This window comes from Panthera tigris, chromosome A1 (genome assembly GCF_018350195.1).
Source record: "Panthera tigris isolate Pti1 chromosome A1, P.tigris_Pti1_mat1.1, whole genome shotgun sequence".
Lineage (NCBI taxonomy): Eukaryota > Metazoa > Chordata > Mammalia > Carnivora > Felidae > Panthera > Panthera tigris.
In genome coordinates, this window is record NC_056660.1 from 14,336,980 (window position 1) to 14,364,584 (window position 27,605).

At 40.3% G+C, this 27,605-nt stretch overlaps 1 protein-coding gene and 1 long non-coding RNA gene across 9 annotated transcripts in view; one reads left to right on the plus strand and one right to left on the minus strand.

Annotated features, from left to right (window-relative positions):
• NBEA (neurobeachin) overlaps positions 1 to 26,170 on the plus strand; it is a 678,339-nt gene extending 652,169 nt beyond the window's left edge. For 5 of the 8 annotated variants that reach the window (XM_042998658.1, XM_042998897.1, XM_042998826.1 and 2 more), the window contains 9 exons: positions 176 to 265; positions 2,947 to 3,139; positions 4,760 to 4,831; positions 7,009 to 7,164; positions 7,672 to 7,842; positions 19,146 to 19,247; positions 21,169 to 21,365; positions 22,146 to 22,297; positions 24,334 to 26,170. In XM_042998658.1, coding sequence (XP_042854592.1) covers positions 176 to 265; positions 2,947 to 3,139; positions 4,760 to 4,831; positions 7,009 to 7,164; positions 7,672 to 7,842; positions 19,146 to 19,247; positions 21,169 to 21,365; positions 22,146 to 22,297; positions 24,334 to 24,424 — 1,224 coding nt within the window. In that variant the 3' untranslated portion in view covers positions 24,425 to 26,170. The remainder of the gene's footprint in view (positions 1 to 175; positions 266 to 2,946; positions 3,140 to 4,759; positions 4,832 to 7,008; positions 7,165 to 7,671; positions 7,843 to 19,145; positions 19,248 to 21,168; positions 21,366 to 22,145; positions 22,298 to 24,333) is intronic. The other 3 variants (XM_042998776.1, XM_042998956.1, XM_042999015.1) reach the window with 1 other exon arrangement.
• Positions 228 to 14,758, minus strand: LOC122242068. The gene is made up of 4 exons (XR_006207412.1): positions 14,206 to 14,758; positions 6,047 to 6,216; positions 3,783 to 3,932; positions 228 to 309 (listed from the first exon to the last, which is right to left on the minus strand). It is a non-coding gene; the product is annotated as an uncharacterized LOC122242068 (long non-coding RNA).
• Positions 26,171 to 27,605: the final 1,435 nt, after the last annotated feature.

The window sequence follows — 27,605 nt, forward strand, 5'->3', positions numbered from 1 at the left end:
CTTGTCTACAAAATACTAACACTTGGATGATTCTGCACCCCGAGAGAAGAGCGCCTGGTGAATTTTCTGGACTTCTTTCATGGCTGACTTGGGATACACTTGCATTGTCAGAGAGTGTGTTGACCTCTCTGGTTGATGCATATTGATTGTGACAGTCACTCTCTTTCCCCTGCAGGCCATGGAGGCACAGATACAGAACTTTGGACAGACGCCATCTCAGTTGCTTATTGAGCCACATCCACCTCGGAGCTCTGCCATGCACCTGGTAAGACGTAGCAGCTTGCTGAAAGTTTTCCGCTTTCTTTGTACCTGGGTACAGGTCAAATAAAACAGTGATTTTAGCAGCATTTTTAAAGGCTTCTCAAAATATTGGTCAACTCTGCAGGCTTCAGTATGTGCTGATGCCCTATGGAGAAACAGAAGGGAGTGCAATTCTTACCTTTAAGTTCTGCAACGCTAGCCTAATTTGGGATTCACAAAAACAGCCCTCTTCTCTGACTCTATGTGCCTCTGCATAAACTCATTCATATGCATACAGGCACCAAAATTAGATTTGATTTACAAAGTAGGATGAAAATGTAATATAAACACAGTATGATATTGCCCAATTTAATCTTCTGGGACAAGGTGGAGTAGAGGGGAGGTAGTTCATTTTAAGAAAAGGAAAGACACATAAAGGTAATTTGTAGTCACTGCAGAGAGACAGTGGAGTTAAGAACAAGGGCTCCAGGGCCACTTGGGTCAAACGCCGGTTCTGCCTCTGGCTGGGGAAGGACTTGGGCAAGGTATTCAACCTCCCTGTTGATGTTTCAGCATCCGTTACGTGAAAGTAAAAATACCATTTGCCCTCAGAATGTCATGACTTCACACTGGAAAGCACTTAGACCAGCACCTGGCGTACGATACATTCTCAGTAAATGTTAGCTGGTGTCATCATCGTCATTAGCTACTCATATTAAAACTTTTATTCTAGTTTTACAAGGGAAAAGGTAACATTCTTTTCATTCTAATCTGAATTTTCAAGGCTCCCTCCCTTTTCATAGCAAGACAGCCCTTTTTCAGTTTACTAGCAAAGTGTATTACATTTCCCTCTTTAATTTGAAAATGGTAATTTTTTTTTCTGAGAAACTTCTTTTTTTAATTTTTTTAATGTTTATTTTTTATTTTTGAGAGAGACAGAGAGACAAAGTGCAAGAAGGGGAGGGACAGGGAGAGAGGGAGACACAGAATCCAAAGCAGGCTCCAGGCTCTTAGCTGTGAGCACAGAGCCCAATGCAGGTCTCAAACTCACAAACCACAAGATCATGACCAGAGCTGAAGTTGAACGCTTAACCAACTGAGCCACCCAGGTGCCCCCTGAGAAACTTCTTTAGAAGGAACTTATTTTTTAAACTGTGGCTTTTTACTATTATTTTTTAAGCTGAAGTGAAAAATGCTTGAAGGAAAAAAAGGTGTTTGCAGAATGAATTAAAGTTCATCTGTTTCTCTAGGTAATTATCAAGGCAGCAAGGATCCTAATTTTGGGGTAAAGAGCTCTGAAATATGGTTCATAAATATGTGCAAACAAATTTATAAGCTGTTCAGACCTTTAATTTATTTTATCAGTTACTTAACACGTTTGTATTGAGTTCCTTCTGTGTGTCAGGCATGACGCTAAGCGTTGGCAATACAGAGGTGACCGCGTATTCTAGACCTTCAAGGAATCGATAGTCAAACTCCTAGTGAAACACGTAAATAAATGTGTTTGTGTGAAACCATGTTTTTTCTCTCTCCAATGGCTCAGTTTCAGCACCCTTGAGTAGTCACTAATGAACTCTTCGGATTGAAATTGGTCCTCGTGTGTGTGAGAAAGCAGAAAGGTTGTCACCAAGCACACTGTTCCATACAAACACGCAGTCCCAGTGTAGACGTGGGGATGCGGCCTTGGAGCCTCAAACCTTGAAACAAAGCATTTTTAATAAACTGTCCAAGAGAATATCTCTAACACTTTATTGTATGAAATGCTTTGGCAGGAGAGCTTTATTCCCGTGTTAGTTGTCTCTGTTTAATAATAATAATAAAAATACTTATCCTGGAGAAATGCCCAGTCAGGATTCATTGCTTTCCTGGGGAACATTGTTAGAGACTAAATTGGCATGGAACTGTTCATAAAGGAAACGTAGGCCTCGCAAGTTCGTGGAGCAGACGATTCATATGTGTAGAAAACAATTACAAAACATTTATGAAAGCTAAATCGTGGTTATTTCCAGCGTCCCTATTTTGTGTTTTTGGTGCAGTTATGTGTTGCAGTGTTTTATAGTGCTGAAAGGACTATATGTTACTATATATATGTTATAGGACGTTATAACGTCTACTTTCTCTCAAGTCACATGCTAGACGTTTGAAAACGCAGATTAAGAGAAGAAAGGGGGCAGCCCTCAAGGAAGCACCCAGTCTAGAAGGGGAAAGGGGGTGTTGACTGTACCCAGTCAGTACTGCCCCAGCAGAGATGTGTACAGACCTCTGACAGGGAAGGCTCTTCGCTTTTAATGATTTAGGTTGGAGCCAGGAGCCCAGATCAACCAGGTAAAAAATGCAAGTACCGACCAGTTCACTTTATCGTTCATGTAAACGTTGTCAGTAACCAATTTTTCCACCAAACTGATGTTTTCGCGACGCCGACCAATTTGTTCTACATCACACGACAGATCTGTAAGCGAACTTCTCACACCGCGGTCGGGCGATACTTAAATTGAGACTGGCCGTTAATGCTTCGGTGTCCCCTGCCAGCGACCACACCGAGTCCTTGCCCTTCTCCCTGCGCCGTCCCCAGAGGATGCAAGTTCGCCTTGCTTTGCTCCCTGCTCGTGCTGGCCTTGTCTGTGCTTACCTCCATCTCCCCAGAGCTCTCACTAACCATGTCATCCCTTTTGTCTCCTTCTGCCCTCTTCCCTTTCTATTCAACAGTGTTTCCTTCCACAGAGTCCACTCATGTTTAAAGATCAGATGCAACAGGATGTGATCATGGTGCTGAAGTTCCCGTCCAATTCTCCGGTGACCCACGTGGCAGCCAACACCTTGCCCCACCTGACCATCCCTGCGGTGGTGACCGTGACCTGCAGCCGACTGTTTGCAGTGAATCGATGGCATAACACAGTAGGTAAGCAGGCGTCTAAGCAGGTGACTTACGGAAGGTGTCTTACGAGCTGCAGTTAAGTTAAGGTAAGTGTGCTGAGGGCTACTTAATATTCCAGATGGTCTACAAAAAAGCAGTAGAGCAAATAATTGCCAAACCTGACGAAGTGAGTCTCGTGTGTCTTACTCACTACTGCTATATGTTAGGGCCTCGCCTCACAGAATGCTTGGCTACTGGTTAAGTAGTCAATAAATATTTGATGAATTAAAGCAGTTCTACAAATAATTCAGGTCCTCCCATCCTCCTGTACCTCAGCCCTGCAAACAAACAAACAAACAAAAACACTTTTATCCCATATTAAATGAAAGTGAGTTTGAATCTGGATTTCCTAGATGCTGGTTTCGAAATCTTTTTCTTCCACCTAATTTATTTAGCAAATATTTGGCCACTGTGTGTCACATAGTCATGAGCACTGGGAGAACAGCAGTGAACAAGACAGACCCCACTTTCCTCCTTGGGTGGAACAGAGAGTCTTTGAGAAAAGACAACATCTAAATTGTTCAGTGATTTCCCGCGTGTTTTCTTTAAGCGCATTCCTGAAAGTTCCGGCTAGTACATCTTGAAATGATATAATTCTGTTGTCAAAATTAGACATATTAATACTTACCTAACCAGGACAGAAATGGATGTGACCAAATGATTTATTTGGCCAAATTCACCCCTTAAGGTCTCCCTGGAAGCCTATCTCCAGGGCTAAATGGATGAGTCCATGGTGAATTAACCTGAAGTCTCCTCTTCTACCGACTTCTGTATTGCTCTGAAAAACGGTATCATTTATATCACAACTTAATCTTCTAAGAGGCTCTAAATGCACTTTTTTTATATTTATTGGTGATACTCTCAACATAAAGTATAACTACTTCCATTTGATCAGAAATATGCAACAAACATCTTAAGAAAAAAATATAACTATTATCCACGGTAGTCTTAGCCTTTAGAAATGTTTTGCACTGAGAAAAAAACTATGAAGGATTCATTTTTTCGCTAGCATTGTTCAAAAGTATTATATATGTTATATAATCACATGTAAAAAATTATGACTAATGAACTCAATCAAGCCCTAAATATTAATCCTCTAAAAGTAGCTTTTCCTGAGCTTAAGGTCTTAGGTGTGTGTCATTTCTACTTACCTTCAACTGACTTGTCATATATTGAGTGAAGCTGGGAGCCCCATCTCCCCCTCTGCCCTGGCCTAGGTGAGCCCGGCCACGCTCACACCCACCACTAGGTGCAGGCACAGCCTTTCTTAGATTTCAGGCTCCTTGGTTGCCCAGAAATCTTAGCTCTCTGACGGGTTCAAGAAATGTTATGATCTTCTATTTTGTGCTGTTTTTTCATGTTGTTAGAATGAGAACAACACTCTTTTCAGCTTTCCACTTCTCAGTGGAAACCAGGAGTCCCCGTTGTGATGATTTCTTTTGAGAGTATCTACAAAGATGTGTAGTATGACAGTCATTCTTACAACAATTTGCCAAATAACTTCTAAGCCATACTTTTCCACAATCATCATGAAACACTGCATCTTAGGAAATTCCCCCTTTCCGAGAATTTTATGGTATTTTTCTCCTTCTGTTTAAACTTTAGGCCTCAGAGGAGCTCCAGGATACTCCTTGGACCAAGCACATCATCTTCCTATTGAAATGGACCCCTTAATCGGTACGCTAACCACAAAAATACATTTTCATGAATGCTGGCTGTGCACAGATTCCTGTGCACTTACTACAAAAGACAGTCGAATGGCAATTTTTCTGCCATAAAATTAATGTGCAAATAACATGAAATTACCATCAAGGGGCTGTGTAAATTATATGCCATCTAACAACTTTTTGGTATTTACGACAATTATTTGTGGCAGTTTCTTGATATTTTAGGAGGTTGTTTAAGTTGGTTCTAAACAAGGCAAATCATTCCAATTTGTCCTTTCTTTCTGCCTAAACTATTCTTTGACAACTTTATATTATTTGAAATAGGTAAGGCCTCAAAAAAAATTATTAAAGCAGGGGGCACCTGGGTGGCTCAGTCGGTTAAGCGTGCGACTTTGGCTCAGGTCATGATCTCACGGTTTGTGGGATCGAGCCCCGCGTCAGGCTCTGTGCTGACAGCTCAGAGCCTGGAGTCTGCCTCGGATTCTGTGTCCCTCTCTCGCCATGCCCCTTGCTCATGCTCTGTCTCTCTCTCTCTCTCTCTCTCAAGAATAAATAAAACATTTAAAAATTTTTAAAAATAAAAAAATTATCCAAGGAAACTAATATGAAGGACATCTTTTCTAGAAATCTCCATTCAACAGGGCCAACTTTTTTAAATTAAAGATTTCATATGAATTGCAAACTGTGAGCTGTAACTCTTTGCAACAGATAATGGAAATATTTTAAAATCACATACACATTTATTAGCACGGGATCCTGAGCAAGCCCCTTAATTTTTCTAGGCCTCAGTTTCCTATCTGCAAGATGGCTGATCATGATGTTTGTTCTGCCTTTCTCATGGGATCATATAGAGAACTAAATTAGAAAAAAGTTGAAAATGGTATGAAATATTATAAATCCATATACAAGTTTTGGTATTCTTTTCTTAGATTAATTCACCCTTCATCTCTGAACCCAGAAATAAATTAAAAGGTGGCCAGTTCAGTTAGTTACTTATACCCCTACACAAAATAACATTTACATGTCTATGGGAAATTATAAGGTTTAGGACTAGGAATATTTTTAGAGTCTAGTCCAACTATTCCTTTGTCCGAGAGACTTCAACAATGTCACATACAGCTAGAAGGTAATCATGGAAAAATTAGCAACTCTATTCTCATTAATCAAGACCAATTATGCAGTTTTCAAGTGACTCAGAACCTTTGATTTTCTTTTCCTTTCCTACCTTTTTGTTGTTGTTGTTCCATTTGGGGGGGCTTACCTCCCTAGTCGTTATTATTGTACCGTTAGAGGAAATCCACAAAGAGTGGCGCTTCAGTCTAATTGGCGTTAGAGAGTGCGGGTGATCTCCTACGTCTGCATCTTCTGTTTAAGAATTCAGCCCAGGGATTTCGTCTGAAAGGACAGAGCAGAGCACGGGACAGGCTGGCATGCAGACAGGCACTGGGGAAATCAGACGGCGTCTCCGAGTTCCTGACTTTATTCAGATTCAGTCCCAGCGCTATCCCCTGATTCTCTGCCTGTCTCTTTCCTCCCCAATCCTTCTCCCATGTTTTTTATTCCTCTCCTCCCCTGCCAGCCCATTCTGGAAAGGCCTTCTGTTTGTTGACAATCCAGGTCTTTAAGGCTGCTGACCTAAAGCTCCCTGTGGGGCTGCCCACATAACAACATCCCATGCTCAAACCCTTCCCCCTTTTCCTTTTCCACATGAGTTGTAAATGCCATCAGAAAATGACAGATTGGGGCAAATATTAAGACTTTTTTTTTCCTTACATACCATACTTCACATAATGTTTATTCCTCCTTTATTGTGGAACTTGTTGGACACTAATGAACTTGTGCATAGTGAACATGGATACAATTAAATGCTTTCAAATATTTTTTTACTTTATTTTAAATTCATTATCTGAATTCTTCATATTGTTGTTATTTATTGGTGGAGAAAGAACTTAAATTTCTGTCAACTTTTAAATATGTAATATGGTTCATAAATAGCCACTGCTGCTAAAAAAAAAAAAAAAAAAAAAAGCTTATGTTCCTCATGGGGAAATGTTAAAAACCTTAATAATCTTATAGCCTCAGAAACCCATTTCTAGATAAATGAAGCATAAAAATATTCCTCCTGTAAGTGTTTGATGAAACCCTTGTGGAGTCCTTCTTTAAATTCTCTTTTCCATTTATGTTTAGCCAATAACTCTGGTGTGAACAAACGGCAGATCACAGACCTTGTTGACCAGAGTATACAAATCAATGCACACTGTTTTGTGGTCACAGCAGATAATCGCTATATTCTTATCTGTGGATTCTGGGATAAGAGCTTCAGAGTTTACTCTACAGAAACAGGTAAGCTTAACTATAAAAGACCTTAGTCCCTTCCAAATGCCTATTGTTCTGTAAAATAAAATCATACTTAATAATGTAGGCATTTTCGTCTTGAGTGCCAAGATCCAAATTAAATGTTCACATTATAAGTGACTAGTTATAATGCCATCCATTCCAAACCTCAGCATGAGTCCTGATTTCATAGGACAAATAGGACTATTGTCCCTTTCCCAAATCAAATCCAGTAAAAGACCTTAAACCTCCCTCCCCTTAGTCTGACCCAAACCCTGGGGACTAAAAATCACAGTTGTGTTGTTTTAGAAGTCATTTCCTTAAAAATCCCAAGTAACATTCTTGTATTGTTTTTCAGAAGAAATTCAAGAAAGCATCTGTAGCTAAATTTGAATTAGCTTATAAATGTTCACGTTTACAGATTCCCTTTTCACAAATCTAGTAAAATAAAGTTAAGCTTATTACCATTTAAAGGAAAATAGCAAATGAATTAAACCCACCCTTTCTGTGTTTTAGGGAAATTAACTCAGATTGTGTTTGGCCACTGGGACGTGGTCACGTGCTTGGCCAGGTCGGAGTCATACATAGGCGGGGACTGCTACATTGTTTCTGGGTCTCGAGATGCTACCCTACTTCTCTGGTACTGGAGTGGGCGACACCATATCATAGGGGACAACCCGAACAGCAGTGAGTATTTGTCTAGAAGCGTCCCCTCAGACAATACATTTATTTAAACATACTTTGCCTTTTTTATTTTTCTAACAGCTTTTCCTGGGGTTGTGAGACTTTTAAAAAAGGAGAGCTTTACGTAGCAAAAATGTTTCTTAGAATGTCACTATGTTCAAAGTACAAACAAGGGCAACCACTGTAACCTTCAACCTGGGAAAAGTCCCAGGTCCCCTCACATTGGCCCTCTCTTTGGCAGCCCATCCCCAATCTCCCAATGTCTTTATCCTTCAGAAATCTCTTTCAGTGTCACCTGGTCCATTAAACTTCTTATAACTGCTCTCAACTGAATATATTCTCTCCCTTCTCTGAATTTCCTCAGAGTGTCTCAGTGAGGACACTTCTTACTTTCTACCACACAGTTGAGTAAATATCTCTGTTTCTTCATTTAACAATGATTGAGTACTCCCTTCAGATTAGGCATTGGGAAGGCAAAAACTGAAGGAGACAATTTCTTTGTGATGATTCCTGAGTATTCTTTATTCACCAGCGCTCCCTAAAATATCCTATAGGAAAAGAATGGGGGGGGGGACTCCAGAGTAAAATAATTTTAGAAAACTCTGCATATACTCTTATTCTCTAGGTAAGTTCTGAAAGTCTTACACAAATAAATGTCGAAATTTGTTTAACCCACTCTGCTCCTGGCAGAATAGTTATTATTCTTTGGAACTGCTGTTTTGAGGAAACACTGAAATGGACTATGAGTCTCTCTCTTTCCATTCTCAGTCTCTGGTTCCTGGCAAAGTGACACACATAATGTTTTTTTCAATAAGTATTGTTAAACGGAGAACTAGATATTGAAGGAAGATGGCGACTCAGGAGACGCTGGGCCCACCTCGTCCGGCTGATCACTTAGATTCCACCCACATCTGCCTAAATGGAGAACTAGATAAGAGATTGCCTAGAAATAGTCACTGTTTTTAATTACCAAGGTTTCAATAGTTTCAATGCAAATATTTCCTATAAAACAGAGAATGGTTTCTGGAAAGCGTTGATGATGTCTGGTGCTTAAACCAGGGCGATTCTAATTGTAATTCATACATTGGTCACAGCTTAAAGAATACTCCGAAACCAACTGAAACATGAGCTTGGGTCATATGTACAACAAGACAGAGATAAGAATTTTCCGGGGATGCTGTGTACCTGCCACTGAAATATTCTAAGAGCAGATGAGAAGTGCACGAGATGCTGTGTTCCAGCCACGTGGCTGGAGCCTAGCTGAGGATGAAAGCCCAGTTGTACAATCTGTCCACCTTGCCAGTCCCACCCACCCCCCGACTCTTACACACTTTGACAGGAATATTGCAAAAATAGGAAACGGCTTTTCATTGCTAGGAGCCAAGGCCCTATCATAGTAGAGAAGAAAATAGAGAAATATATAGAAATATATACATATGAATGAAGATAGTGGGAGATGAACTAGAGGACCAAATGTTACATGGGGTTTTATTCGTGCTGCCCACAGCTGGAGCTGAAGAACAGTAGATGAAGAAACTCAAGGGTACCATGGAATCATGTTTCTTAGCATAGATACCAAATAAGAGAGAGTGTGTGCGTCTTACGTATCAGCCTCTGCTTTAAGTTGTGAACTAAGATGTGATGCTGGTTTGAGAGAAAAAACACTCAGCGTTGCGTGCTTTCCAACCAGCTCAAATAATTAGCTACCATGTCTACGTTATAACAAATATACTCTAAATACTAAAAAATTAACCTCCTTATTTATTCTTTTCTATAATATCCCTTAAAAAAACAGAAACTTCATTTTTAGCCGAATTCTAGTGTGTGTGCCTGTGTGTGTATGTGCGTATAAGACATTTGATCTACCATTGGTGGCTTTCTTATTCTCAAGCATTGTACGTTATCACACGTATTCTATCCGAATTCATTTTTTCATATTTATACATCTCCTTTATTTTCATAGTAGTGTAGCATTCATTAGAAAAGTTGAATTAAGTAGCAGGCCCGTGTGGTACCTTCCATCTGTATTGATAAAAATTATAAGTTTTTAAATTAAAAAATATTTTTAAGAAACGAAATAGTGCTTTTTATTTTAAGTTTCCTTTGAGAGAGAGAGAGCTCAGGCACGCGCAAGTGGGGTAGAAGCAGAGAGAGGAGGGAAATGGAGAAAGAATCCTAAGCACGCTCCGTGCTGTCGGTGCAGAGACTGATACGGGACTCCATCCACGAACTGCGAGATCATGACCTGAGCTGAAGTCAACAGTCAGATCCTTAACCAGATGAGCCACCCAGGTGCCCCCAGAGTAGTGTTTTAAATTTCTTTCAATAAATCTTCAAAATGAAGCTCAGAAATGATGAAAATGATATTTCCAAAAAGAGGATTTATTTCTTAAAAGCTCCCATCTGGTAGCCAAGATAAGATATTTTATATATTGCACTGCTATGAGGTAAAGAGTTTTAATGTTAAATTATAGTAATTATCTGTGTTAGCTACTTCACTTTATGTTATCTTCTGATGATCTTTTAAGCCAAAAGATAATTAACAATTGCTGTAGCTTTGGTCCCTCAGTTATCAAGAAAAATTAAATATAGTAATATTTAGACTGTTTAAAGTTCCTTACAATGGGAGCTTTCTAAATGAAAATATTTATATTAATCCTTAAGAACAAAACTGTGAACATTGTATTTGTTAAAATGCAGCATTTTATTTAAGCTTTCAATAAAGACAAGATTATCCTTAAGGAATTAAGGATATTATCAAAGTATATTATTTATTATTGCCTCCATTTATAAGAATTTATTTTTGATCAAAGCTATTGTCATCATTATGAACATAAACCACTTCCTAAAACCCACCCTGTCAAAACTTGCTTGGACATTTAATATGGACATATATCATAAGGCTTTATTTCATCCATCATCCTTAATGTAAGGTGAAAAATTGCTCTTCTAGAATAAACAGCATGATCACCTGAAGTGTTCGTCAAGCAACAAGCATGTACGGAGTGCCTCCTGGGTGCTAGTCCTGCCTTAGCAGCTGAGAATGCCGGGTAGTCAAAGTCTCTGACCTGTGGTTTACAAAAACCTATATTGTACTAATCTCCAAACTGCTTTTTCTGCTTGAACGTACTAAACACATAGAGTATTTCTTACACGGATCATAAATTGCCATCAGATAATAATGTTTGGTCTTATACTATGAAATGTTTAGTCTTCCACCTGGGGGACAAATTGATAATTATGTAAAAACTAGTATCAGCTTCTTACCCTATGAATAATTGTAATAGTAAAAAAAGATTAATAATTGGTCATATTTTGTACTTGATTGACTTGACCGATTTATGACTTTACCTAATCTGTTAAAACAGCCAACTTAGCAGCACATATATGCATGACTAGAGAGACCACATATATTGGTCCAGCCACTGTTTGTAAAGGCAGCCTCTGCACACACAGAACTGACGGTCACATCAGGGATCAGCCGTGGGTGTTGACATAAACATAGTCCTTGCCATCAGAAAACTCACAGCACGAAAGGAAAGGATTTTTTGTTTCTGTCCCAGTTTAATCTATTCTAGCCACCAATTCACAGGTCAGAGAACCAGGCCGTATGTGTTTTCTATCTTATAATGCATTGCTACTCAAGACGAAAAAGCTCGTTATGTCTAAATTCATATTAAAGTGTGTGACACAATGCCCTTCGTTTTTGAGGGTTGTATATATTAACCTAGACTTGAAGGGGGAAGTCCTAGTGTGAAACATAATATCCCAGTAGCTGTTAGAATCCCGGGATTGGTCGTAGTAAGGACATTGAATTGCTTTGTATGTCAGAGGCCGAATCAGATGTATATTCAGCACCACATAAAATGATAGGATCCATTTACTCACTTTCTCAAGATTAATTCAAGTGGCTCTCTAATATATTTATGTCTCTTTCGCATTGTCTGTAGTCTTTTTTAATGGGTGGCTCTGTTGCTACCACAGAGAAAATATTTCTAATGTTTGTGGATTTCTTAGGTAGGTGCAGAAAGAGTTTTATGGTTTCATTGTGTCAAATATATTATCGTGACTAATTCAGACGTCTCAGAAATAGTCTTTTCCTAATTATTTTCACAGTTTTAATGAATTTTCCACAAAGACCATGAAAATTTGTACACAGATTATTACAAAGAGTTTCAGACCATAAAAGAAATAGGCAGATGCTGCGTAACATAGGTTACAGTTGAATTATGGTTGTTTTATTATATATTTTATAATACTAATATCTAGTGTTATTCTTGCAAACTTGTGACTTTGAACATAGAAAATTTTCTTGGAGATTTGAATAGGGCCCTGACTAGATAACGAATTGCAGAGATGTGAGGGACAGATGCTTTCATCTGAAACACTCTTTTGCACAAATTCTGAAACTAATTTGGAAGTGATAAAAATTAATTTGCGCACTTTAATTGGAAGCAGCCTACTGCATGAAAGAAAGGAGAGCAGAGCAGGCAATTTGTGCTAAAAGCTGATTGAATTTTTTGTCAGGTAGGTATCTTGGACTTGGCCGCTTATCCTCCCGAGCCCCTCTTTGCAATATATTACAACCCATCTCTGACTGGTGTTCTTTAAAAGGATCAATGCTATTCCTGTTGAATCCCTGGAGCCCAAAATTTCATTGATCTTGGGACTTGACATTTCTCATTACGTGCCGTAGCTTCCAACAAGATAGTCACAAGAGGGGCAAGTCAACATTGTTGTCTCTTCAACAGACACTTAAAATACACTGGGACCTCAGCTCTAAATCCAATTTGCTTTCAAATTGTGTGGCTTTAGTGTTTATACCACATATGAGGTGCTCTGTAGAGAGTTTGCCGATACATACATATGACATTTTTAAAAATCACAGCAATAGGAAACTTTGCAAGAGAATTTACTGCTCATCTTTTCAAATCCCATCTACAAATATTCATTGAGTAATATACATAAGACGTTAGTATGCCTTTTCAATTTCACTTTTTAAAAACAAGTCTTTTAGCTCATATATAAGCATTATGCAGACTGAAACGAGAAGCCCATTGAAAAGGAGACTCCAGCTGTGCACACATCCCTTCCCTGGGCTCCCATTGTGTGAGCTTCAGCTCTGGACACTGACCCTTCTGCCAGCCACAACCTGTCACTAAACATCTGCCAAATCGTATCCCTCTCTTTGTTTGCATCCAGCCTTCTTTGAATATGGCTACCCTGGTGCCCAGCTCCATGACCACCACTAGCCAGTGGTATTGTACCAGGCGAAAGCGTGCACAAAGAACGGTCCAGAGATTTTTAACATCTGTGTATCTTTGCCGCACTTCTCAGAGCAAGGGACCTTATCTAGGGCTTATTAAATGTATTAGAGGGAAGAGTTATATGTGAACAATCTCTAACTCCTAGGACTTTCAAAACTGATGTCCATAGTGTAACTTCCTTTTCTCAGCCTCCTATCCCCTTAGCCTACCATTGGGACACTTTGTGGGGTTTGTGACTAAGAAGGGGACTGACTTGCCACTTGGTCTCTGCCTTGCCTTGCCTTGCCTTGCCTCGCCTCCACTCCCCTCCCCTCCCCTCCCCTTCCCTTCCCTCCCCTTCCTCTCCTCTCCTCTCCTCTCCTCTCCTTTCCTTTCCTTTCCTTTCCTTCCCTGGAACTGAGGCTGTGAGGCTCTTTGGCTTGGTCAAAAGCAATATATATTAAAACACACACACACACACACACATACACACACACACACACACACACACACACACACACGAGTAACTAATACGATCTCTTGGCCAGAGAGCTTCAGATCTGCACCAGGAGGCAGTGGGGGTGTCTCTGGGCATTATGCAAAGCTCTACTCCTTGGATTATACTGTTGACTATTTGGGGAAGGTAATGGCAGGATACTAATGTGCCTTGACCTGGATACAGGGTCAGGACTTAAAGGGAAGAGATTTGCCCTGCCACAGCAGGGCTCAGAAGTGGTCTGTGTCATCTCTGCAGGACAAGAAGGACTTAGAATGAATGAATAAACAGGCGCATATCTATCTTCTATTTTTCAGTGAATATGTAATAAAATGAAACCATATCGTGGGATGTTTTCCAACCCAGGTGATGTTTTTTATGTGGGTCACCCTTTGGCCTGTGGAAAATGTGGGCCCAGCCATTTTTGGTACTTGGACCAGACCTCTGCAAGTGGCTGTGAGGACACTCTCCGTAAGGGACTCCTCATGGGCACAGTTCTTCTGAGCGATCCTGACAATTGCCTAACAATTTTTTTGAATAAACCTTGAAATCAGGTAGCGATTAAAATGCCTCTTCTGGGGTTTCACGTCTATTTCATGTAGGCATAAACATGAACGAAAATACCTTTTCCCATGACCTAACGAAGATTGTAGATAAAATCAGGTCATACATCATCAAGACGTTCGCCTTCTGACTCCAGTAGAACCGTGCTGAGGATCATAGATTGTAGAAACTCTGCTGTTTTTGTTTAGCTCTTGATTCAGAAGGACCAAAGCTTCCCCCTGCATACTAGTCGCCCCACAAATAAGGCTTAAAATAATAAGAACCATGAGTATCTTTACTTTGATCATTTCTCTAAAAGCAGAGACCATCTCACTGAAAAAGTTCTCCTCGTCAGTTCCACGTGAATAACAGCATCTAATAACTTTGTACTGTTTTCATCATCCATTTTGGAAAATATTGAAATGGCTTTTGCTTAATAATGAGATGGAATCTGTTTATAATAAGCCTTTTGTATTTGGACTTTCCAAATACTTGTCTATAAGCAATGTCAAAGTCGGCATGTTTGTTCTTTATGATCCACAGCAATTCCGTCACACAAGAGCTCTTCTGTTTGAGGAAATGCTGGGGGATGAGGGCGATGGTGTTGTGGTCCTGGGATGGGGGGGGCTCACCTGCGCCTTCCCCCTCCCTGTGCACGGGCCCTTTCACCCCCAGCTACATCCATCAATTGTGATGTGACAGTGACAGAATATTCCCAAGATTTTGAATGATTGTTGGGGTGTGTGACATCTGTCCCTGGCAGTGAAATGTCCCTGGCAGGAAAATATGCTTTTTCCCCCTGATGCAGGTTTCTCAATTCAAAACCCCCTGCATAATATTTTCTTTTCTTTTCTCTGTTTTAAATCGGGAAATAATGCTTTCAGAGGCCCTAAACAATATCCCCTGATAGTTCTGTTCCACACTTTATTCAAATGATCTGGGGAGATTGTCACGAAAAAAAAATTTTTTTAACTTTCTAAATCAGATGCAAACTTTTGAAAACCTTATTTCCTAATAGAAAATATATTATATACATAAAGAATAGTTTTATACATGTTTTTCAATTCCCTGCAAGAGAAGTAGATTGCTTTTTACTTTTTTCTGTAGCATATAAGGGAAAAGTTTAGAAAATTCTTTACTTTATGCAAATTTTATTAAGCATATAATTTCAGGATTTTTCATTTGACCAGTCTCTCGCAAGACAAAATAATCACTTAGAAAAATTAAGGGTAGGGTCACCTGGGTGGCTCAGTCGGTCGAACTTCTCGTTCTTGATTTCAGCTCAGGTCATGATCCCAGGGTCATGGGGTCGAACTCCACTTCAGACTCCACACTAAGTGTGGAGTCTGCTTAGGACTCTCTCTCTCTCCCTCTCTCTGCCCCTTCTTCCCCACTCGCACACATGCATGTGAGCTCTCTCCAAATAAATAAACCTTTAAAAAGAAAAGAAAAATTAAGGGTGATATTACACAGAAAGTGTTACTTCTCATTTTACCAAGGAACTCAGGGCCTCTTTGAAGCATAATTTTATAAATGTGTTTCAGACAAATCTGGGACTGCTGGCAAATATAAATCGACACTTTGCCAATATTGAAACACATTATAGCAATGTACATAAACTTAGAATAAGATGACACGCTCTCTGGGGCTACCATCCCCCTCCTCCCATAGTCCATCAAAGAGATGCCTCAAAAGCAAAATGGAAACTGATGGATCTGAGAAAGCTCACATGAAACTGAGCAGTTCCTGGAGAGACAGAAGATGGGTAGGTCTGAAGGAGGAGGTCTTGGCAAACCAGAGGGAAGAACGTTGTGTGTCTTGCAGGGTAAGGTGTCTTAGTTACGCTCTTTCCTCCCAGAATTTTCCCAGACCCATTGTTGCCTTCCCTCTGGTCGCAGTGGGGCATAGAATTGGACAACCAGTGTGGCTTCTCAGTGCCACGGGCCACATCAGTGCCAAACAAGGGGCTTTCAGGAGGCAGGCACGATTCCCAGGCCTTGAACATTCACTTCCCCCATCCTGCCCCCTCCACAATGAGGGCCAGGCATGGCAGCCCAGGAGACAACCCTCAGAGCAGTGTCAACCCCAAAGCACAGGGTGGCTCTCTAAGAGACAAGAATTGGGTGCAAGGGGCGCGGGGCACGCCATCCAGAATAGGATTTACAGAGAAAAACAGGCCAGTATGCAAGGAACTCAAGCACCATTTAAAAGAAGATCACAGGGGCACCTGGGTGGTTCAGCGGGTTGAGCATCCGACTTCGGCCCAGGTCATGATCTCACGGTTTGTGGGTTCGAGCCCCACGTCGGGCTCTGTGCTCAGAGCCTGGAGCCTGCTTCAGATTCTGTGTCTCCCTCTCTCTCTGCCCCTCCCTCACTCATGCTATGTCTCTCTCTGCCTCTTAAAAGTGAATAAACGTTTAAAAAAATGTTTTAGTAAAAAATAAAATAAAAAATCACAAACTCAATAACCGGGTGAGGCAGAATGAACAGAAGAGAAAAATAAACAGAACTTTTAAGATACAACTTTTAAAATAAACCGTCTAAAAGAGAGGACCAAACTTACTAGTAATGTTCTATATTTCTTAAGCTAGGAGGTGACTACAAATGAATGTATTTCATTCTTTTAATTTCATGCATGTGCTATAAATATTTATATGTAATTGATTTCTTTGAATTATTTATTTCTAAAAACAAAGGAAGATCAGGACACTTTGTGGGAGCTACCAACTTGAAAAGAATTTGTGACCCTGGAAAAAAAAATTAATTAATCTACAGAAGTGTTCATCAAACTTGACTGTTACACTGATCCTTTTTAAAGAGAACAAAATTGTTATTAACGCCAAAAAACAAAAACAAAATGAAACGAAAATAACCTCTGGCTTTGAGAAATGTGTTCTAGGACCCCACAAACGAGTCTGAGAAACATTGACTTAATCAGTTCATCTTAAGTTTTAAGACATATGTAAATTTTAAATTGCCACAGCATAGATGTTAGACAGCAAAAAAGAGATTTCATCTTTATAACTGATGAAAAAATATTTTTAGAGTATCAGTGTGCCTGGGTGACTCAGTCGGTTAAGCATCTGACTCTAGATTTTGGCTCAGGTCATGATCTCACATTCCCTGGGTTCAAGCCTTGTGTTGGGCTCCACACTGACAGTGCAGAGCCTTCTCAGGATTCTCTCTCTCCCTCTCTCTCTCAGAATAAATAAATACATTTTAAATAAATAAACATGTGTGTGTGTGTGTGTGTGTGTGTGTGTGTGTGTGTGTGTGTATCATCAAATTATAAACCTGAAGTTTAAAATTTTTCATAGAACTTCATACTCCCAAGAAAATATCCACAGACCTCAGGGTACAGGGACCCTAGTTTGAGAAATACCAAGAATTCTGGAAGAGTTGCAGTTACACGACCGAGTTCCAACATGCCTTTTCAAGGAGAAAAAGTAATGGTCAATAATACTGATAGCTTAAGATGAAATATACATAAAGAGTATAAAAAAATAATAATAATATAATAAACTCTTTGCTAAGATGATACTGTAGAATAAACTAAACAACACAGCCAGCTAAACCAATGTCAGACAATAGGAGTCAGCTAGAACTGTTTAAAAATTAAGACAGAAAGAAATGGGCAACATAACCCATTAATAAGTGTGATGTTAATGAAAAATGGAAATACCGGGGTGTTACAAGGCATTGATAAATATTTGTTGAATCTGATTCAGTGGTTCAAGTCCAAATTGTATTGTTACTAAGTATTTCGCATCCTGCTTTCTGGTCGCCCCACCTTCAGCAGAATTTCACTTCGGTGAATCTTTTAGGCCTTCACATATGCCCAAGGCGACCAGCACTGGCTTTCTTTTCCCATCCACCAAACAGAACCACTCAGAGCCCTACCCATTCACCTTCCACAGTGCCTCTGTGACTTTCTGTTGTTTCCTTTTCCTTCACATGTCTGCACCCAAGCCTGTAGAGACCCCTCATTTCTGTCCCAAACTGGCTTCTCCAATCGGTTTGCCCCCATACGACAATGTTGGGCATAATGCCCTCTCAACTTTGCTGACCCTTCTCACACAGTCTTTGGGCAGGTTATTCACCAGATAGTCTGATATTCTCTTCCCAAGGAGATCTTTTGATCCCTTTTGTACTCTGCGAACACAATCTGTTCTTCTCCACGCTTGGCATTGTCGAGTGCCTCCACTGGAAAGCCTGGGAAAGGCCAGGGTTGTTTGATGAGTTGTCAAGAGTTTCAGGGTATGCCTTATGCCTCCTCTTTATACTCCCAGCTCCTAGTCTCCTTAGAGAATGCCTTTCACTTAAAAGTCATCCATTTAATGTTTGTGAAAGCACTTAGCAGTGAAAATGCTTATGGCACGTAATGCAGTTGGACTTTTAGCTAGGTTTGACTTTATTAAGTCAAGTGGAAACTTAAGATGATCATCTCTTTTTTTTTTCTTTACTACTTACCTCTCACCTCAGAATCAAAGCATGTCATCCTGTTTTGTTGGAGATTTTAGGGAAAATTTTTAAATGGGTAAAGGCATGGGTTTCAAAATTAGACAGCTTTAACACTTACTAGCTGTATGAACTTGTGCAGATTGAATAACCTTGCAGAGCCTTAGGTTTCTAGCCATAAAATAAGTATAATAAGTGTACCTGCCTCCTATGAATATTGCCATCACCAAATGAGATAATGCATATAAATACCTTGGCAGCCTTGGTGTGTTTCCTAACAATAGGAAGAAAAGAATAGCTGTCACCACTGTCATAATGTTGTAAGCCCATCACATTTGTTAACTTATTTAGGCATCTGAACAACCCATGTAGTAGTTTTACAGAAGTAGTAGGTTACAGATGAGGAAACAGTAGAGAGGTTAAGCAACCAGCTCATGGTTACACAGCTAGTAAATGCCCATAATAGATGTTCATGGTTATTATTGTAAATGTTTGACGTAGTGGTGTAGCCCTTCGTTTCTGCCATTGGTCTGTAGTAACCCACTGCTGCTGTTTCCTTGCAGGTGACTATCCTGCCCCAAGAGCTGTCCTCACAGGCCATGACCATGAAGTTGTCTGTGTTTCTGTCTGTGCAGAACTTGGACTTGTTATCAGTGGTGCTAAAGGTCAGAAGGCATTTCTTTTGTTTTAAGTCTTTAAAAACTACTACTTTCTCAAGTTAACCATGATTTATGATTTATTTCCTTTAGGAAATAGACATTGCCCTGCATAGACAATGTAATCCCTAGGTTCATTGCAACTATTTTGTTTTATTATTACTTACTAGTACTAATATCAAATATATATGAAATTTTATGTAGTATTTTGTGGTCACCAGCACTCTAGCCAGAACCCTGGTAAATTCAACTGCAACACATCCCTATGATGCAGCCATTAAAAATAACCTATAAAAGATGGGGGAAGATATTCATGATGCCGTGGGGGCCCTGAGGGAAGTCAGGTTGCTTATCAGACATGGCCCTGGACCCCCCTCCCTCCAGAAGCCCCTTCCTTCATCAGGCCCGGGACTGTGTTGAGGTCGATGGGAAAGGAAACATGATTACTTGGAGTTTTTGACTTTTGGTGAAAGAAGCGTTGTTTCAAGAAAAGTTAGGAAACCTGGATTCTAATTCTGGATCAGACACCAATTCACTGTGAGAGGCTCTGGGGCAGGAAGGAGCCTAACGCTCAGGAAAAACTTCAAGAAAACCAGAGGGGCCGAGTAGATGCTGTCTCAGCGGAGTTAGAGAGAAGGCTGGCAGGCCAGGGACCAGTGGCACAAGAACTTGCGATGTTCCTCTTATTTTGAGTGTAGTGGGAACTCACTGGAGATTTTTAAGCAAGGTTGATCGTATTTGGTTTTCAGGAGCTTATCCTGGCTGCTTTGTGGAGAATAGATGTAATGTCTGAAGGTAGCGACAGTGTTTTTCACTTTTGTATGTAAGAGTAAATAACCCTATGGACACATAGGATATTTTCAATAAATGTCTTTTTAACTAAAAAATAAGTAACGATAAGTGTAATATTATCCTATCCTGTAAAGTGAAAGGAAAAAAAAAAAGGAAAAGGAAAATACAGACACATGGTAGGTATAGAAGAAAACATTAATTTTGTATAGGTGATGGGTGATATTAGAGATGATTGCTGTTTTCTTTTTCTTTCTAATTTTCTGTCTTTTCTGTCATGCACATCTATTTAGTAAAAATTTAGGTATAGCTTTACAATGCCACTTGTTTAATAAAATTCCCACCTACTGGAGTCAGTTGAAAAATATAATTCATTAGCTGTCTTTATGAGTTTTTTTTTTTTTTTTTGATTGGGAGACAGGTAATACCAAGCTATATTAACCAGTTATTTTTATGAACTTGACTAGTGAAATTTTTATCTTATCAACACAATTTCTACCAGGAGGAAGGAAAAAAAAATTGGAGCAAAATAAGTCAGCCCCCCTACTATTTTTATTCTCTCACTTCACTATTCACATTTAAAGACAAAAAGTGGTTTTACACTCTGAATCACTTGTTTTACAGTCTGAATCACTTGATTAGTTATCTTAACTTTGCCTTTCACATTTTATGTATGAATTGTAGAAAAGGTGAAACTCATTATGATAGGAACGTATTTATGTGGTATAATGTTAAAGTTTTGATGAAACTAAAGAAAATTAGCAGTTGTGTGGATAATTCTAAACTTTGAAGAAACATTTCTAAAATCGCATTAAGAGAAAACTTTGGGACATACAGTGTTTTAATCTCACATTATCTATGGACTGTATCCTTTTTTAAGAATATTATCTCACGTAGAAGAAGACCAAGTATTTCCCTAGATGAAAAGTTGAGAAGGTCAGCTCAGAAGACACAGCTCCCTGTGTTTGTTCTGTTTAAATATAACATCAGCGCCTGGCTCCCGCCAGCGTACCTCTTTTCTTTTCTGCCTCCTTCCACAAATCTGAGTGTATGTACCCAGGTAGGGTCAGTGTGTTTGTAAGAACCCATAGGTGACTAGTCATTATGAGTGACTCTGGCCGTTGATATCCTCCTTCTGCAGAGGGTCCTTGCCTTGTCCACACCATCACTGGAGATTTGTTGCGAGCCCTTGAAGGACCAGAGAACTGCTTGTTCCCGCGCTTGATTTCCGTCTCTAGTGAAGGCCACTGTATCATATACTATGAACGAGGACGATTCAGCAATTTCAGCATTAATGGGAAACTTTTGGCTCAGATGGAGATCAATGATTCAACACGGGTAGGTCTGCACGTTCGGTGCTAAACAGGGACTGAAGCCATCAGATTGAAGATCGACTATCTCACATTAAGTGATCCATAATACAGTTTCTCTGGTATCCAGATAAAGAAATGTGTGGTGGTTTTAAAAGCAGGTAGATTCATGTAGATTGATGCTTTGAACAAACCCAAAGTTCATTTAGTCCCAAGTAGGTAACTCTGTGAATTTGATTTTAGAGATGACAGCTTTTGTTTGATGAGGGTCAGACCCTTAAGGAGATTTTTCTTCAGCTCTTTTGTAAGCAGTGCTACACCCCCTGACATTAAAAGTGAGTTTATTGTCAAAGAATCTTATCTTCAGAACCCTAGACCAAAAGTACATGTACCAGATTGCCCTTCGCTCATAAGTGAATTGTAATTGTTGGTTTATCATTATTAAAAGCTGTTTTGAAATGATGCCTCTGCCATTTGTTCTGAAAGTCTTGACATTGTTGATATTCAGACTTAACAGAACATCATGTTACTTAATTCTCAAGTTCTTCCCGGATTAGATTGATAATATTCTCTTTGGGACGTCTGTTATTTTGTAACCTTAATTGGTTTTAATAAGATCCTTTGTTTATGTAAGAACTCTGATGAATTCCACATTGGAAATTTTGTAGACTGCACTTGAGAAAACTTGGACAAATGGCTAAAAGTAGAAAATAATTATGAGGGAACTGAATTGAGTGCTTTTCAGTAATGACCATTGACCATCTGGGAAAATCTGAGAGAAATGGCTGCTTTTCTGCCTTTTCTGAAGGCCATTCTCCTGAGTAGCGATGGCCAGAACCTGGTGACCGGAGGGGACAATGGTGTGGTGGAGGTCTGGCAGGCCTGTGACTTCAAGCAGCTGTACATTTACCCTGGATGTGATGCTGGCATTAGAGCAATGGACTTATCCCATGACCAGAGGTGAGCCACATGAAGGAGAAATGTAATCACTTGAGAACTGTCCTTGAAAGTCCTGTACCTTCTACCAAGGGTGAAATGTGCTGTGAATAAGTCTCCAGCATCCAGATGGAAGAAAGGCTAGCACAGAAAAGGGTGAATTGAGGAGGGTAGTAAATGCTCTAGGAAAGGATTCCTGTAAGATGAAAACAGAGGAAGAGAATAAGGCAGGGGGAAGAAAGGAAGGAATGGGTCAGAGGGAGAACAGGCACCTCAGACACTGCCCAAAACAGGACTGTTCCCACTAACGTCCCTGCTCGAAGATCCTCACTTAGTCTCAGGGTCCACAGGCTTCCCTTCTGGAAAGCAGAGACACGTGTGTTTCAGCAGAGGTGCGTTTCAGCTCGAGTCATACTTGTAGCTAGCAGTTCCCAGCAGAATGCTCAGTGTAGACCAGAGCTGGCCTGTTTTAAAAAGATACAAAACAGGGCACCTGTCAGTTAGGCATCCGACTCTTCGTTTCTGCTCGTGAATTCACACTGAGCACAGAGTCTGCTCGGGAATCTCTCTCCCCCTCTCTCTGCCCTCCCCTGTTCATGAACTTGGGTGCTCTCTCTCTCTCAAAATAAATAAACATTTAAAAAAGAATAACAGGGGCACCTGGGTGGCTCAATCAGTTAAGTATCTGACTCCGGCTCAGGTCATGATCTCACAGCTCATGAGTTGGAGCCCTGCATCGGGCTCTGTGCTGACAGCTCAGAGCCTGGAACCTGCTTCGGGTTCTGTGTCTCCCTCTCTCTCTGCCCCTCCCCCGCTCGCACTCTGTCTCTGTCTCTCTCAAGAATAAATAAATATTAAAAAAAAAAAGAATTGGTAGGGGAATTAATTAATTTGATTTTCCATGGTTCCTCAGGTGGCAACAGGATTTTACTGTTTCCTAAAATTCACCTTGGGGTTTATTATAAAGTGAAAAGAATATTTAGAATATCGTACATTTAAAAATTTTTAAACTCGATAATCTTAATGTGGTATGTAATTTCTCTCTTATTTTTGCTGTATATTTAACAGAAATAAGAAAAGCTTACTAGCCAAAATTTTCAACCATCTGTGTATTCTTTATAAAATATTGTTTTCAAAATGTTATAAATATTAAAGCATATATAACAAGTTTAACAAAGCATCACACAATCTAGTAAAATGGTACTGACGTCATCAGGAAAAACAACGCAATTTGATTCAGTTTGGGGGAGGGATATTTGATGTGCAGAAAGCAAAATTAAGCAGGCGATCATTAGAGTATTCCAAAATGCTGTCGTCCATACTCGTGAGTAAATGGGAATGCTTTATTGTGTACTTATGTGTGCATACATGAGTGTTTCTAAAGTTTTTGAAATAAGGTACTTGAAATTGTGGTAAGTAGTTTAAGTGTTCTCCCCGGCGTCCTTAGTCGCTCATGTATTCGTGTAGCAAACATCTGCTACTACCGTCATCGACTGAGCACTACCAGATAATCATAATTGTATATGAGGGAAGCGGGGACAACCCAACAGAAGAGGGAAGGGATCAACTTTTCCTGAGGGTGAGGGGGCAGGAAAGGCTTTATTCAGGGGGCACCGGGAGAGGGGGTAGATGGGAGCACTGCAAGGTCACAGTAGTGCCAGGGGGCTCCAAAGAGGAGCGAAGAAAGATACTAACAAAGTTTCTATTTCTATTTTAATTTCATCCCTAATTTCAATTCTGTTTGCCTTTTATAATGTCCCTGGAAAGTGAGAACAGCAACACGTGCATGTAAGCCATGTTCACACATTGAAGATGCACACCCAGAGCGTTTATCTGATGAACTGTCCGATCAAAAGCTAAGCAGTTCAGGTCTGGCAGTTCAGGTGTGAGCAGGAGAGATTCAGCTTCTCTCAGGAGAACCAAGAATAGGTTGTAACCCTCTCTCAGTGAACACAAAACCAAGACTTGGTGAACTTAGAGACCATGATACCATCTACTGCAAAGCAGCAACCACATCAGTGATTTCATATCGCTCTTAACCACCATCTCTGCTTTTCCAGGACTCTGATCACTGGCATGGCTTCTGGGAGCATCGTAGCTTTTAATATAGATTTTAACCGGTGGCATTATGAGCATCAGAACAGATACTGAAGACAAGTGAAGAACCAAAAGCCAAGTTAAAGCTGAGAGCACAAGTGCTGCATGGAAAGGCAATATCTCTGGTGGGAAAAAACTCGTCTACATCGACCTCCGTTTGTACATTCCATCACACCCAGCAATAGCTGTACATTGTAGTCAGCAGCCATTTTACTTTGTGTGTTTTTTCACGACTGAACACCAGCTGCTACCAAGCAAGCTTATATCATGTAAATTATATGAATTAGGAGATGTTTTGGTAATTATTTCATATATTGTTGTTTATTGAGAAAAGGTAGTAGGACGCTTCACAAGAGACTTTTGACAATTCTGAGGAACCTTGTGTCCAGTTGTTACAAAGTTTAAGCTTTGAACCTAACCTGCATCCCATTTCCAGCCTCTTTTCAAGCTGAGAAAAAAAAAAAAAAAAACACGTTTGATACTTTGTACATCAGATGCATCTTATTTAAAGGGATACTTTTGTAAAAGTAAAACCTTGTATAAAGAACAAAACGTTTCTTAATTTTATTGTGGAGTTACAACTTGCATGTTCTTTAATCCTGATGTCTCGATGGAACAGGTGCATTCAGACTATGAAACAGAAAGATCCGTCCAAGGACACAGCTTGTACGAAAGGGTTGAATTTGGGCTCAAACAGTAATTTTTGACATTTTCACCAAAATATGGTTTGCACTTTTTAATCTAAATTCATCCCTTCTAAGTGAAATTTGCTCATAAAGCATTCGGATACTAAGCCATTATTTGCCATTTTTGCTACTTTAGACACAGAAAATTCAGCCCTACCCTTCATAATTTGAAGACACAGCAGAAAGGGGGCTTAGGGATGAGGTCTCGGTTTTTCTTGTATAAATAGAAGTCACGCCCATTAGTTCCATAGTAATGACTTCCCAACTCCTGGACATCTCTTCCAGACTCATCCTGCTGGCTTAGTGTGTGTACATTAGGGGAGGAGAATCTGATGCTAACTATTTTTGGATTTTTTTTTCTCTTTGGTTCTCGAATAGCTTAGTTTCTTTAATAACAAGCCAGACTTTATTATAACAATAACTGAGGCTATTCTTTTAGGTTCTTGTGAAATTCTCACCTAAAGCCACATTCTTAGCCTAAGGCACTTCATCTTTTATGATATAAGATGATGGGTGTCAAATGATTTTCCATACATTGTACTGATCAAGTTATACACCCAGGGGTATATACACTTTATTCATGTTTCTTCTTTGTATATTTGGTGACTGTATCGTCATAGATGTACATATTGTGTCGGTAGGGCTATGAGGCATGTTACAGGAATGTGATTTTCTCAGAATTTACACTCACTTGCAGTCATTTATTTAAAAAGATAAAACAAGATAATGGGTTCTTTGTATTGGCACTTTGCACCAGAAACATATCATTATTTATTGATGTGATTACTTATTTGTCATCCACCTTGTATTAGTAAGTTTTAGCACTGAATTCCTTCTTCATTGTTGTTTGTATTTATGAGATTCTGAAATTCTGGGGAATCAGCGTAATGATTAAGTTATTCATCACCAGGCTGTAAGCAATATCTTGAGTTTGTAGCTTAGAATTGGGAGGATACTGAACATCTGGGAGACAAGTTCATTTCATCTTGAGATCATGGTGAAATATTTTGGATATATAAATTCCTTAAGCTATTGTAACCATGTTTTATTGCAAAGATGTAAAATATGCCAGATGTGTGTGAGTTGGAAATCAAAAAAAAGAAAAATAAAATATGCAAAGAATTCACCGATTGTTTCACATTTCATTGGACACTTCACCAACACGCATTCATTATGTTGTCATACAAGTTTAAGAAATCAACATCACCTCATATAAAGGCCCGTGGCATCTAAAAACATGAAATAGGGTCCTAATGAGGTTCCGTAATTTGCTGATACACGAGCTGCTCTGCTTGACCATCTGGCAGGGATTTGGGGCAACGGTGACCAGAGGGAAACGGCCCTGTTGTTTTCTCCCACATAATCCACTTTTTGGGTTAGTCTGTGTTTTATTTAAAAGGAACTAAACACAGGTGATGGTGAAGAATATAACTGCTCATCACATGAATGTTATCGAATAAGGCTGTTTTTGTTTGAACCGTGTGTTCTAGAATTTATCATGTCATGCCTGCATGCCACAGGCAGGGGACGAGCAACCTGGAGGAGGGGTGCAGCTGCCAGGCAGGCAGGCGGCAGGGGTGATGCTCCGGGGACCCGGTCACTCCACGCCGTTTCGGCACAGGCAACAGGCCCAGGGCGTGACGGGACTGCACGTAAGCCTCCGTCTACGTGCTCGAGACCAGAAGGACAACCAACAGCCACCCAAGAGAGACTTGCTCCTGTCACTCTCCACTCTGTCCCCAAGCCAGACATCTGTCAGGCACCGTAAGCCCAGCCGGCTCTCTCAACCAGCCTCCTGGCAGCCCATCGGTCGTTCAGTCAGGCTGGCTACCCGCGCTCTTTAAACCAACTCCCCACTTCCAGAACCATCTATCCGAACTGTCACCAGAACCTCCCGGCCTGTATCCGGGTCTCCAGCCAGACCCTCCCGCCACACTTGGCCTTGCTCCTAGAGGGTCTGGTGCACCACCACCCAGTCATCCCGCGGCCGAGCACCTTGCAGTGGTTTTCTTTAAACTCTGATGGGCGAAAACTCACCTGGGGAACTTGTGCTCTTAAAAAAGACAGCTTACTCTAGGCCCCATCCCCGCCAAGTGATTCCGGCACAGGTCATCTGGGGCACATTTTCAACAACACCGATGTGAGGGCTGAAATCCAAACCCAGCAGAGCATGAGAGTCCTTCAGGAGGGAAACATTCTCATTATCCCTCCCTCAGGGGAACCCACCTATTTACAAGCCCCTGAGAACTTCCCTGTGCCTTGGTCCCTAGTGTCCTCCCTGCCCAGAGAGCACCCCTCTGCCTGCACTATCTGCTTGAACTCCTTGTTGCAGATTGACCTAAACCAATCTGGTCCCGCGCCATCTTTCTGGCATGTGAAGGTAGTATCCAAACCCCACGTGCACAATATATTATCAGGAAAACAACTTTCAGGACCAATATCTTCCACGCGTAGAGATACCTTTTCAGCGAGCACATTTTAGCAGGCAGGCAAGTAGAAGACCCATCAGAATTATTCTGTGAGCTTGGTGAATTCCAGTGCCTTTCTAG